Source organism: Pavona decussata, unplaced genomic scaffold, assembly GCF_977016875.1.
Source record: "Pavona decussata unplaced genomic scaffold, jaPavDecu1.1 SCAFFOLD_141, whole genome shotgun sequence".
Lineage (NCBI taxonomy): Eukaryota > Metazoa > Cnidaria > Anthozoa > Scleractinia > Agariciidae > Pavona > Pavona decussata.
Genome location: NW_028145554.1, coordinates 113,836 through 127,500, shown reverse-complemented (window position 1 = coordinate 127,500; position 13,665 = coordinate 113,836). Strand labels below are relative to the sequence as shown.

Below are 13,665 nucleotides of genomic sequence, written 5' to 3'. Positions count from 1 at the left end.
CAGAACTTTTCATAGCCAGGAACCCATCATAACAATCGTTACAAAATATCAACAATAGCCAGTTGGGGGAAATGAAAATGGGTCATCAGTTCCCCGCATTGTACATGTATGTTTCTGTCCAATACCCATAGTTTTTAAACAGGGATTGCCAGTAATCTGGTAATATTTCTTTTTTAAATTAGACTTATAGTTGAACAACAACCACCAAGTGAATATTATTAAGATGTGTATGCCAGTTCATTTATATTAATAACCAATTGACACAATTAGTCATTTATGTGTGCTTCCTTCTATTACTCATGAACCATGGACAATTACCAAAACCCTGTTAGAAGAGAAATGACCGAAGTGGCAAAGACCTTGAATGGTTTAGATATGGTTGTGGACAAGCTACATTTCCGCAACCATTCAGACAAATGGTGAAAGGAACAGTGTAATCCCTATAATCGCCCGGATCTAGTTGGGGTAATCGTTTATGGTTGTAAAAGGAGTATTTGTTCTTACCTCAAAAATGCCTTTGTTTTTGTTTTCTTTTTGTCTGTTATTATGTGATAGGTACAAATTCAACTACTTATATAGTGATTTTAATTGGAAGAACTAAAAAACCAAACCTGAATACATAATGTATGTCACAATACATTTATTACAGTATGAACCAGCATATAAGAACCTAGAATTATTTTCAAGGTCAGGCTGAACAGGTTCTTATATTTTCGGGTAGTTTTTCTCAATTCAAGCTGATTAGATTCTTAATAGGTTTTCAGAGGTTGTCGTAGTGTAACCATTGACAGAAATCGTCTATAAATTGTCTATATTGGACTGTAGCTTTACGGCGGCCATGTTGGTGTCCCAAAGCAAAGAAATGGCAACCATGTTGGTGCCCCAAACTAAACCCCTGGGAATTGAACTCTATTTTTATGGAAAAACTTTCTTTTGTGTCAGTAAACCAATATGGTCGGTAGTCACGTGAATGAAAACGCTCTATTGATTCAACATGCTTAGAATGTTCACCCTGGGCCCAGTTGTTCAAAGACCGATTAAGCTAATTCTGGATTATTAAAAAAATTTAATTGTTATTATTTACCTTTAAAGACGATTTTTCACAAGATGAAGTTTTAAGGAAACGAAATTTTGTAATATAACCCTTTGGGCCACAATTTTGTGGCAAGCCCTCTTTTAGCGGTAAATAAATAGCAAATCAGATTTGCACTTACCTAGGATTAGTTAAATTGGGCTTTGAACAACTGGGCCCTGGTATCTTAGAAGAAATTCAGTGTTTTGCATGTGCCATTAATGGGTGAGACTGTATCTGTAACAATGTAGTTTTCATTTTTGGGGTTTTGTACCTTAAAACGTCCACCGAGGGGAATATCTTTAATCAGAGGTTCGGGGCTGTCAACCTCCCACGTTTTCAAATATGGGGTTCAAGCTGATTGGGTTCTTATATATCGGGTATTTTAGGTTTTTACTGTAGCAAACGCCGACAATTATCCGGCACATTACAGACATAAATTTGGGCACCGATTCCAACACCAATTCAAATTCTGGTTATTACATACAGTTGACAGCCCTGGAGGTTGTCAGTGAAGCAATTAATCATGTTATGACATTATGTATTTGTATTGCTTAAGTATCTTGATCCCTTTTCTTGCTGGTTTTCTTATAATTGTTCATGGTTCATGAGTAATAGAAGGAAGCACACATAAATGACTAATTGTGTCTATTGTTTGTTATAAATTGTTTATTGTAAAACGTATTTGTCGTTTGCGAAAAACAGGTGATTTCGCCATTCGGGCTTTCTGAAGCGTAGCTTTTAAAAAAGAACCTTAAAAAGATGTAGTAATTTGTTGTAAAATAACCGTTTTTCTTTTCGCTACAATCGAGAATGGCGGCAACTGAGACATCCGTCTGAAGAATTGAAGAACTTGAGTGCAGAAATATTGTCCGAGCGACTGAGTAAGTTTTACCAAGAACTAAAACAAGACGAAGGAAAGGTCTTCAGCCGTTCAGCTTATGTAGCAATAAGAGCGGGAATCAACCGTTACTTGACTTCAGAAACAGTTGGAAAGACATTTTCGAATATAACTGATCCGATTTTCAAAACGGCAAACAAGTCATTGAATGCGAAACTGAAAAAAATCAAGGAAAGTGGTACGTCTAATATAAAGTCAAACATCATGCTAGCATTCAGCCCGAGGACATACAAAAATGCTACGAAAGCGGTGTTTTCGCTGGCGATTCGCCTATTTCGTTACTAAGGGTGAATTGGTTTAATATAAACCTGTATTTCTGCCGAAGAGGTCGAGAAAACCAACGTAGAATGACAAAAAACAGATTTGTTATCAAGAAAGACGCAAGTGAAGTGGAATATGTTGAAATGGCCGAGCAAGAAAAAACTAAAAACCATCCTGGCGGGCTCAGTGACAAGGCCGACGAAGCGGATCCTAAAATGTTTTCTACTGGTGAAGCCAACTATCCAGTTCAGTTCCTAAAAAAGTTAATTCAGCTTCTTAATCCAGGTGAAGAGGCACTGTTTCAGAGGCCGAAAAGAAAATTCTGTGCTAGCGATGAAATCTGGTTTGACAGAGCGCCGCTCGGTGTGAATAGTTTGGGAAACATGATGAAAGAAATATCAATAGCAGGAAACCTAAACCAAGTTTATACAAACCATTGTATAAGAGCGACTTCAGTGACATTTAACAAATCAACGGCAGTTTTCTATGGTCTATACTCTTATAGACCATAAAATGAAGTCAAAAAATGTTCAAAACTCAAGTGGAACCACGAGCCGCAGGCGAGTGGTTTCACTGCCATGTTTTGGACATTTTATGGCGTCATTTTATGGTCTATAAGAGTATATACCATAGAAAACTGCCGTCGATTTGTTTTTTACAATAACATGGGAAAAGTACGAGCGGAATTGGCTATTTTTTTCGTTGAGAAAGCGCGCGCGTTACATCTGACGTCATTTTTATTGTCTATACTCTTATAGACAATAGCTACGAACCAATCAACGCGCGGGAATTTGGACAGTTATTGTAAAATGTTAGATAGAGCAGGAGTTCCTGTCCATGGTATAATGCAAGTGTCTGGCCATAGAAACAAGGGAAGCGTAAAAGTGTACTGTGAACGACAAACGCTACAACAACAAAAACAATGTTCTGAAATTTTGGCGGCACCAGTTGCTTCGACGGCATTGGCGACAAAACCAACACAGCATATAGAGCACAGCAATAGAAATGAATAAACGTACCAAAACATGTTCGCAACTACTACAAATTTGTCGACTTTGGGAATGCAAAATTTGAAAACTGTTATTTTGCGTTCACGTATAACGTCACAAAGAAACGTTATTGACAATTGCTTTGAACAGTCAACAGGCTTCTCGCCGACTGTAGTTTCCAATTTTTATAGCTATTGAACATAACTAAGCTTGTGTACAGGGTATTTGTAAATTGTAATTTGCTTATTATTGAAATACACCTGTACTTATTTACGGATTTTTTATTTATTAAAATTGTCTTGTCATAATAATTATTATCGTTTTATGTTTTCCCTTTAACGTGTATCGCCTGCAGTGAACTCAGATCGTATATTAAAAGGGTGGAGACTGTTAGTTTGTGTTTTGTTTACAAATACACGCACTCGCTGACTGTACAATGAACTCTAAATTTTCAATAGTGCACTCGGCCTTAAGAAGGCCTCGTGCAGTATTGACAATTCCTCGTTCATTGTACGGTCAGCGCGTGCGTGTATTTGTAAACAAAACACTCACAATAGTCTCTAACCCATAAGTATTGTATCATAAATTACTTTCCGGTATGACGACTAAAATAGACAAATAGCGTAACGTAAAGGACATCAAAACAATATTACGCTTTCTTTCTGCCTCATCATCGGAGACCCAGGGGCGGTTAGTTTGGTTGTAGGGTTTTTCGTTTTTCCAAGGGAAATCCCCCCTACCCGACTAACTGCCCCTGGGTCTCCGAAGACGTTTCTGACTAAATATATTAAATTAACCCTAATCTACGATTAAAAGTTAATCGAGGTTTTCACCTCGCTTGTTAAAATGGTTTAAAGGCTTATTTCAAGCTAAAGATTAAGAAAGTCTAAGTCAAAACTGGCGGACAGATATTTTTTGGAAGAATCTTTATTGATTAGAAATTAAACTCGAATCAAAGTTAACGTTAATCCAGGATTAGCTTAATCAGGCTTTGAACAACTGGGCCCTGAAGCGTTTACCCGGGATGTTTTGGTCGATGCAAGCATCCGACTATGCATGGCTGAGTACCACAATGTGTCCTCGAAGATCAAATGCTTCGACGTGAACCCTGAATTTCCCCTGATCAAACTGTCGAGTACTTCTTAGAAGTTATTCTATGATTTAACCTTTTAACAAAGCCGTGCAGTTTCTTTCTGAAAACGACGTATTGGAGTCTCAAAAAACTTCCGTAAGTGAAATTTGACTCATAGCGGGTATTTAGAGGCGTAGTGGTAAGAAACCTAGACGACAAGGGTTCGATTCTCGGATACGACTCTTCTTTAGATAACGAAAGAGGCAGAGGAGGAAGAGGGAGAAGGACAAGAATACGACGTCGAAAAAAAAAAAAGATACTCGACTTAAACCTTAACGCGGTCTGCACCCAGGGCATGCGCGTAGTTAGAAGGAAGGATAGCTTTAAAAATCTGCGAGGCGCACCATGGGAATAAATTAAGCCGCTTATTTAGCCTTTATGTCTTTTTTGCATTAAACTTAAGCTTATATTCCCTTGCATTTTCTTCAATGTTTTTTTACAATAAATTTCCAATGTGGATACACGGCTTAAAAATTGACCCATCCATTTAAGTACCACGAGCTAGCCTCATCCTCAAAGACGCAGGGGCAGCTAGTCGGGTGGCCGAAAGAATTTTAGCCAGAGTAACATTTTTGTACGTTTAAACAGAATTTAACTGTGTGTAGCCATTCAAAGTTGATTCTTGCATCGGCTAAAACATCCAACGTGTCACGGCGCCTCTTTGAGCATTGTTCATCAAATTCGCGTTCCACCCAATTCATTTCAAGTCCGAATGTTTACAAGTTTTGAGGTAGTGAGATTACTTCGTTGATTTCAAGGACTGCTGCTAAGAGGTTTACTTACCAAAAACTTTCAAATCAGCGATGTTAGAAAATTCCGCACCATAGTCATTTACCACTCGACATCGATATCTTCCCATAAGACCACTCACGTTAGGAATTTCTAGAGTCTTGCCATAATGGTAGACATCTTTATCGATGATGTTATTGTCTTTAAACCTGACATGAATAAATGGGAAAGTAATCATTGGCGGGTTCTATAAACGAAAATAAACCAGGGTACTTTAATAAAATAACCACGCGCTTTGTCCAACAGTTATGTCACAAAATGTCGTAAAAACTTTTTAAAAACAATAAAAAAAATAAAAATTTTGATCGAAAAATTCCTTTTCTTTTTGCTCGAATTGCCATGGAAATCAATTTGAAATAAAGTTTTCCCTTCTCTCAGCGAGGTAAAATTCTTGATAAAGTTGGCTGCGTCGCCTTGAAAATCTTGGCAGAATTAAAAATAATTCAGCTGTAAATGGTTTGAATCCAGGAGTCATGTAGCCTTCCACGCAGACGTTCTTAGGGGTTCGTCACGCGTTCCTTCCCCACGAACGTGGCAGGAACGCGTGACGAACCCCTAACAACGTCTGCGTGAGAGGCTAGGAGTCATGTCATAAGTAAGTTAATTATGATCATGCGGGTGAATGTAGGTTAAGTGGGGTGCAAGAATGTAACCAAACGTTCCTCGGAAATCTGTCACTTTAGAAAACCATCAAACAACTGAGATCCAAGGCTATGTTTGTGTACATATATTAGAGAGCAGTTTTCAACTAAGTGTCCACGCTTACTTTGGTTTTCCTCTACTACACTCCATGATTGGTTTGAAAAAATCGCGCCACATCCTTGACAGATCAGAAAAAGCAAGACTAAAACCAATTGTGCCTTGTTAGTTTGTTAGAGTGCGTTTTCCCGCGCATAACGCCGCTAACCTGTACTCGCCTCGAATTCTGATTGGTTCATTGCATTGTTTACGTTTGTTGTGGCTAGTCAGAGTAAATACTTTGGTTTCCTTTTTATGACACTCAATTGAATAACGCTCTAGTACTGAAAAATTGCTTTGTTATGGGCGCGAGTCCTTACCATTCGAATTCCGGTGGTGGGTTGCCTTCTCCATCACAACAGAAGGTTACAGCATCTCCGGAAATGCGCATCTTACTTTGAGGGTGTACAGTTATGGATGGTGGTACTAAAGGATAAAAGAGGTAAGGTTGGACAACTCAGCTCGAAAAAGAAATGTTTCTCACAACTCCCACGTTCACCCAAATTAGATGCTCTGACTCTTCGATGAGTTTCATCAAAGATGATCAGTGATTGTCGTCAAGGCAGGCGATAATAACGAAGGCCACTTGAAACCGTCCATTACTAACCTGTGATCAGGCTCTATTTTTCCTCGTAAACTACTGCGAGAAACGCGAAACCTCCTGTTTTTGCTATAAACACCATTTTGTTATAAATAAATGTTTCTTGCAACGAATAACCCTATTGGTTTTGGGGGAATTTTGTAGGCTTTGGCCTTAAAGGCAATCAGCGTAAAAAATCGCTGTGGGCCGCGGAACATCTTGTTTTCAGATGATTAAACGCTATTGGCTTTGCAAAGATGACTGTTTTTAATTATTTTTATCTTTTTAGTGTTACACCAATGTGTTAAGTCAAATGAAAAAGGTGACATAATGAAAAAGATAACATAAAAGAGAACAGAAAATCTTTAAATATTTATGGATGTTTGTGTCCTATGTCCCTCTAAAGAGTGTCCGTCAGAGCGCCGGAAATATTGAAGTCGATCAGAATATTGGGAAGAATGTAATTTTAACGAGCGTATGGACCACAACTGGAAATGAAGTGCCTTGTTCTACTTTATTCTTCGATACAAATCAGTTAAGCTCAGCAATCATATGAGATAAGCAATCAGTTATTTTTTTTAAGAATTGCGGGGTTGTGCATGAAAGACACTTGGTCATTTCAAAGTAATGGTCAGTTCGAACACAACTTCAATGCTTTTCACTTAGACCATTCCTTTGAAGCTAATCTAGCCCAGATGTTTGATGTTTCTTATTGTTTTGTGGGTTAATGCGTTCCCAGTTGAGAAAAATTACAAAAAAACATGCAAGATGCTTCTATCTTCGAAAATGGCAGTTCAGTCGTGAAGAACGTGGCGAGAGCCATGCGAACATGTCGCCAACAGTACATTTACAAATAATCAGTTACAACAGCCAAATAGATATAAGACTGCAAGCAGTCCCTTTCTGTTTAGTCGAGAGGTCGCGCGAAAAAAACTGGAGCGAACGAGCGGAGGGAGGCTTGGGGGGAGGCAGTCTCTTCTCATTTATTATTCCTCGCTCCAGTCTTGCAGCGCTGTGAGCGCGCCCTCGCGACTAACCAGAAAGGGACTGCTTGCAGTCTAATTAGATGTGCGGTCTTTGCTGGCAAAATGTCTCGTAAAAGATTGGAACATTCCCAATTAAAATAACAGTGCTACTATGATTACTATAATTGGATCCAAGCGTCGGTTAGACCACTTCCGCTGCTCTAATAAACGAATAAGAAAACTGTGATACCTGCGTCATGTAATTGAACTTTCACATTCGCTGTTGTTGATGATAAAACAGTTGCTTTCAACTTCAAAGGAACAAAGCTATCTCTGGAGATAACAAACTCCTGTTGGGCATCTGTACAGACATTGAAAGCTTTAAAGAACCCCTTGTCATCTGTCTGCGCCAGAACTTTATACGGTGTCTCTGATAAAGCGATTTTGGCTTCCGAAATTGGTGCACCGTCCTTCGTCTGAACGCGACCAGTAAGAGTATGATTGTCACATGTGCACGCATCACAAGCAGCATTCAGTGTTCCTTTGATGCAAGTTCTGAGGCAATCTAAGGATTGTATAAATCGTTACATGAGAACAGTTTTTTTTTCTCGATAAAACTGCAACTGATATAGGCCGTTCACTGGGTAAATTCTATCAGAATATGACAAATTCTATTAAAATTCAGGTATAGTGTCTGGAGACCCAACATCGCCATTTGTCAAATATTGACCGCCAACAGAGAGTGGTTTCTTTAGCCTATATGTGCTAACGGTAAAATGATGCATGGTGCGGGCTCAATGGGTTAAAGTGACTGCCCAATAACCAACGCTATCATATAAACTGCTAAACAAATGATCAAGCTTTACAAAATCAAAAAAAGGCGGTAACTAACGGAAATGAAAACTATGGGTATGTCGTGGATGACAGGATAAGAGTAAATTTATTATCTTAACGAACACTGAAGCTCTGTTTTACTTTGAGGTAGTGCCCAATATAATTATAGACTATTGCATAGCCTTGAGATGATGGTATTGCCGGAACGTTTCCCAACTCAATGCACTTAGTACATACACTTGATACCGCACTAGGCTATTATGTCGGACTGGCTTCGGAGTATACTAGACAAAAAAACAGCAAATGGCATGCGAATGAATTAAGCTTATTCAGAAAAGATAAAACGTAAGATTTTTTTTCGGAAACAATCAAAATATTCTCGGGAATGTACTCATGACAGCACATTGTTCAGATGCTCCATTCGCTGAGTTTCAGAGAGCCTTGTGGCAGCCGTCCTGCATGCCGTGCAAAACAGTCGCGCGTTCTCCGGCTTTCCAGTCATTGTCAAAAAAAAAATTTATGTGATCGAAACGTAAAGTGGAAACTGGGTTACACCTTGTACGTGATACTAAGATCTTTTTTCATCATCTTTTTTTTTGCGTAAAAAAAATGAATTGAACTGAAAAATTGAATTGAATCACAGCTAGATCTAAGGTTGATTGAATCGTAAAACATGTAAAATGTTTTGACTACCGACCTGGACAGTTCCACTGGGAACAATTTTTTGTCTGTTGGGGTTTTCCTTCGCATGAAATTGGAGCAAAAACTGCCCGTTGATTTTGAGCGACACATGTTCTTGTGCGGACGCGTGTACCATTGCCACAGGTTTTAGTGCAGTCACTCCAGGAACTCCATCGAGACCACTTGGCTTCTGAAATACAAATTGGTAAAACAACTAACGCTGATTGAATAGGTTGAAAGTTTTTAATGAATGAATGAAGGAATGAATGTAGCCTTAGTTTTGCGTGACATATTTCTTATGCACATTGCTGCGAAGATGCACCGCCAAGCACTTTCAGTAGTATATTCACAAAACAACAAAAGCACCAGTTTGCTCGATAACCCTAAAATACGTTTGCCTCCTGCCAGTTGGGATTTTTAGTATGTTATGTTCGATTTGGTTATTATTTGTTTCTCGTTATTTCTGAGTGGAATTCCTGTAAACTAGCTTTGGGTAGCTAAGTGCATTTCCGCTATAAACAAAGCATTTATTTATTTTTTTTAATGTAATCACGCGCTAGTAGTAAAATAAAATAATCCACATTTTTTGTGAATGATCTTTGCATCATGCATTGAAGATTAATGAAAATGTTCATTCACATCTATGGCTTCAAGATCACCCTTCCGGATTGGAGCTGGGAGATTACGTAGAGTGGAGAGGTTATATCTTGTACCTGATGTTAAGATTTTGTTTCATCATGAACGGTAAAAAGCAACTACATCCAAAATTAATTGAATCAGAACACATGCAAAATTATCTACCTACCTGGACATCTCAACTGGGAGCAAATTATTGTCTGTTTATAGTTTCCTTGACATGAAGATACTGCATCTCTAAAACCGACCTGACAACTCCTTGTGCGGAAGCGTGTACCATATCCACAGGTGTTACTGCATTCACTCCAGCGGGACCATTGAGACCACTTAGCTTCTGAAATACAAAACGATAAAGAACTAACGCTAATTGTATTAGTTAAAGTGCACCTAACCCCAAAATTTTTTTTCGCTTAAATAAATCTTTGCACCTGTTCGAAACGCATTGAGCCTTTTTTCGACCAAATCTGGACTTTTTATAGGCCGTAAAAGTTACGAAATCTAGCCATCGTTTGTCCCATGACCGAGCTAGTAAGGGGCATGGGGCTATTCCTTACTTGAAGAAGAAGAAGCACCGACTTATAAAACAGCAAAAGCACTAGTTTGCTCGCAAGCCGTTAAAAACATTGAAGATCTAATCACGCGCTAGAAATGCAAGTGGGCGCAACACTCCCCTTCATCGTGAAAAAAAGAATGATCCTTAATTTTTGTGAATGATCCTCGTGTAATGCATTGAAGAGTGCTCATAGAAAAGGAAATGCTTATTCCCTGAGCACATCCTTGGCGTCAAGATCACCATTCCAAATTTAGTCGTTTGAGGTCTGTCCAACGTCCAACATTTGACAGATTAGAGCTGGGAGATAACGTAGAGTGGAAAGTTTATAACTGTACCTGATGGTAAGACCTTGTTTCGTCATGAACAGTGAATAGCGGCTAGATCCAAAATTGATTGAATCACAAAACATGCAAAATAACAAGCTACCTGGACAACTCCGCTGAGAGCAACCTTTTGTCTGATAACGGTTTCCTGGACATGAAGGTCCTGCTTTACCCTGGTTTTGACATCTTGTGCGGACGCGTGTACCAGTACCACAGGTTTTTGTGCATTCACTCCAGCGAGTCCATTGAGACCACTTGGCTTCTGAAGTACAAAACGATAAAAAGACTAACGCTCTTTGTATTAGTTAAAAATTGTTAACATGAAGAGCCTATGTATTGCATGATATTCATTTGTTATGCAAACTGAATCGAAGAAGCACCGCCACGCACTTTCAGAATTATATTTACCAAACAACAAAAGCAATAGTTTGCTCGGAAGCCGTATAATACATTGAATATCTAATCACACGCTGGTAATGCAAAGGGGCGTGGCATTCCCCTTCATCGTGAATAATAAAATGATCCATAATGTTTGTGAATTCCTCATGTAATGCATTGATAAGTGCTTATTAAAAAGAAAATGCTTATTCTCTTATCACATCTTTGGCGTCAAGATCACCATTCCTAATTTAGTTGTTTGAGGTCGGTCCAACGTCCAACAATCTACCAGCTCCAACCCGGGATTGGACCTGGTAGATTACGTAGAGTGGAAAGGTTATACCTTGAAGCTGTTGCTAAGATCTTTTCTTGTCATGAACGGTGAATAGTAGCTAGATCCAAAATTTATTGGACCACAAAAACATGCAAAATGACATAAGCTACCTGGGCAACGCCACTGAGAACAAACTATTGTCTGTGTACGGTTTCCTTGACATGAAGTTGATCTTCCTTTTCCCTGGTAGTGGCATCTCCTTGTGCGGGAGCGTGTACCATTACCACAGGTTTTTGTGCATTCACTCCAGCGAGTCCATCGAGACCACTTGGCTTTCGAAAAACAAAACGGTAAAATAACTAACGCTGATTGTATTAGTTAAAACATTTCAGAATGAATGAACATGTTGCATGTATCTCAGGATGGTACTCAGTTTGTAATGCAAAACAACAAAAGCACAATTTTTTGCTGGAAATCCCTTAAGTACATGGACTTTGTGATCATGCGCTAGTGGTGCAAAAATTAAATGGTCCATATGTTTTAATTTTGGGAATGGTCCTCGAGTCATGCATTGAAAAATGCTCATTTACCAATCGCATCTTCGGCCTCAAGAGCACTGCTCCTAATTTAGTTGTTTGAGGTCATTCCAACGTCCAACACTTGACGGATTGGAGCTGGTAGCTTACGTAGAGTCATCATCATTTGGTCCTTTTCCCTTTAAGGGAAATGGGGCCTTGCTTACGTAGAGTAGAAAGGTTTTATCTTGTACCTGATGCTAAGATCTTGTTTCGTCATGAACGGTAAAAAGCAGCTAGGTCCAAAGTAAATTGAATCACAAAACATGAAAAATGACATTATCTACCTGGACAACTCCACTGGGAGCAAACTATTGTCTGTTTACGGTTTCCTTGACATGAAGGTCCTCCTCCAACCTGGTAGTGACAACTCCTTGTGCGGACGCGTGTACCGCTACCACAGGTTTTACTGCATTCACTCCAGTGGGTCCATGGAGACCACTTGGCTTTTGAAATACAAAACGGTAAAACAACTAACGCTCATTGTATTTGTTAAAAAAAATGTTAACACGAATGAACATGTAGCCTAAGTGCATGATGCTGTATTTGTAATGCAAACCGCAGCAAAGATGCACCGCCACGCACTTTCACTACTATTTTGCTCAGGAGCCCTAAAATGCATGGACAATGTAATCACGCGCTGCTTATGCAACAGTGGTGTAACACTCCCCTTCTCCGCGAAAAATAAACAGATCCTTAACTTTTGTAAACGATCCTCAAGTAATGCATTGAGGAATGCACATTGAAAAAGAAAATGCATCTTCTCTGATCACAACTTTGGCTTCCTAGTCTGTGTGTTTGAGGTCTATCCAACGTCCAACCCTTGGCAGATTGGAGCTGGTGTGGCGCTGAAGTTGTGGCAGTTCCAAGAAAAAGAGTGGATGAATGACAAGGTGAAGCGGGTGAGGTGTGTTTAATACAAATGGCTTCTTAGGCAGGTATAAAGTAAATTTATTCCAGTCTATGTCTGTACATTGTTGTAAGTCTGTCTCTAACACAGTTCTTAACCTTAACTTTAAATATTTTCAAGAAAGAAACGAAGTGAAAACTGTCTCACACGTGCTCGCGCATTGACCTCAAACATGGCCACGAAAACAGTCTGCAGGGTGGCCCGAGAAAACAGTCAGGGACCCAGAATCCCGTGGGGACCCTAGTCGATAGCATTACAACATACATGAAGCGGGAGAGTTCAATCGTAGTGGTAGCAGAGGGGGATGTGGATATCTGTCCTATTGGACGTTAGATGTCCAATGTTGCCAGGCGACTTCCGAAGTGACAATGGACAGTGATTGCAAACTCAGGCTGGATCCAGGTGAAAAAAATGTGCGCCCATTCTCACATGGTAATCTGGGCAGGGTGCCTTTTGTGTAAAGAAGCAACAGCCTTTTCTATTCACAACAGTAGTTTAAAGGAAGAACATAAATTTTTGAAGGTGCTTGAGGGCTTAAGCAAGATCGTTCTGAATTCGGAGTGACTGAAGAGCTTCGAAGTATTCTGCCTGACAGCGAAATATTAAAGTCAATCGTAATATTGGGGAGAATCAGGAGACCTTATTTTAGAAAACCGGGCTTACACCTCAAGCGTTGATGACGTTCAACGTGGTGGCCATTAGTTACAAAGTTTTTTACGGTTTGTCTCTGTGGTGACCCATCTACCTTGAGCCGTAGCCATGCAGCTACCGCACTGAGCTGCATGACTACAGTTACTAATTAAAATGTAAGTACGTAAAAGTAAGTGAGCTTTATTTAAGACAGGGTGGCCCAATCAGCTACGGGGCTGTTATCCTGAGGGGCCCTGTATACGCCTAAAATCAATATAGCAAAGTAATGAATTACAATGAACGCTTGTAGTCTAAAAACTTGTGGTCAGAGAAAGCCTTAAAATCGTTGCTGGCGCGCGACGCTGCAGACTTTTGGGGTGCAGAAAGAAAATGGGAGGTGAGCCCCCCCACTTAGCTCTGGAGTGATGTGTGATGCGGAGAGAG

The 13,665-nt window shown here is 39.6% G+C and overlaps 1 protein-coding gene and 1 pseudogene across 7 annotated transcripts in view; one reads left to right on the top strand and one right to left on the bottom strand.

Annotated features, from left to right (window-relative positions):
* Positions 1-13,665, bottom strand: part of LOC146466686 (cartilage intermediate layer protein 1-like) — a 50,527-nt gene that overhangs the window by 13,233 nt on the left and 23,629 nt on the right. For 5 of the 7 annotated variants that reach the window (XM_085126849.1, XM_085126848.1, XM_085126851.1 and 2 more), the window contains 8 exons: positions 11,969-12,127; positions 11,277-11,438; positions 10,558-10,716; positions 9,748-9,912; positions 8,959-9,132; positions 7,678-7,992; positions 6,203-6,308; positions 5,139-5,293 (listed from right to left, as the gene is read on the bottom strand). In XM_085126849.1, the coding sequence (XP_084982975.1) occupies positions 5,139-5,293; positions 6,203-6,308; positions 7,678-7,992; positions 8,959-9,132; positions 9,748-9,912; positions 10,558-10,716; positions 11,277-11,438; positions 11,969-12,127 (1,395 nt within the window). The remainder of the gene's footprint in view (positions 1-5,138; positions 5,294-6,202; positions 6,309-7,677; positions 7,993-8,958; positions 9,133-9,747; positions 9,913-10,557; positions 10,717-11,276; positions 11,439-11,968; positions 12,128-13,665) is intronic. The other 2 variants (XM_085126852.1, XM_085126854.1) reach the window with 2 other exon arrangements.
* On the top strand, positions 1,294-3,687 carry LOC146466688 (uncharacterized protein KIAA1958-like; annotated as a pseudogene).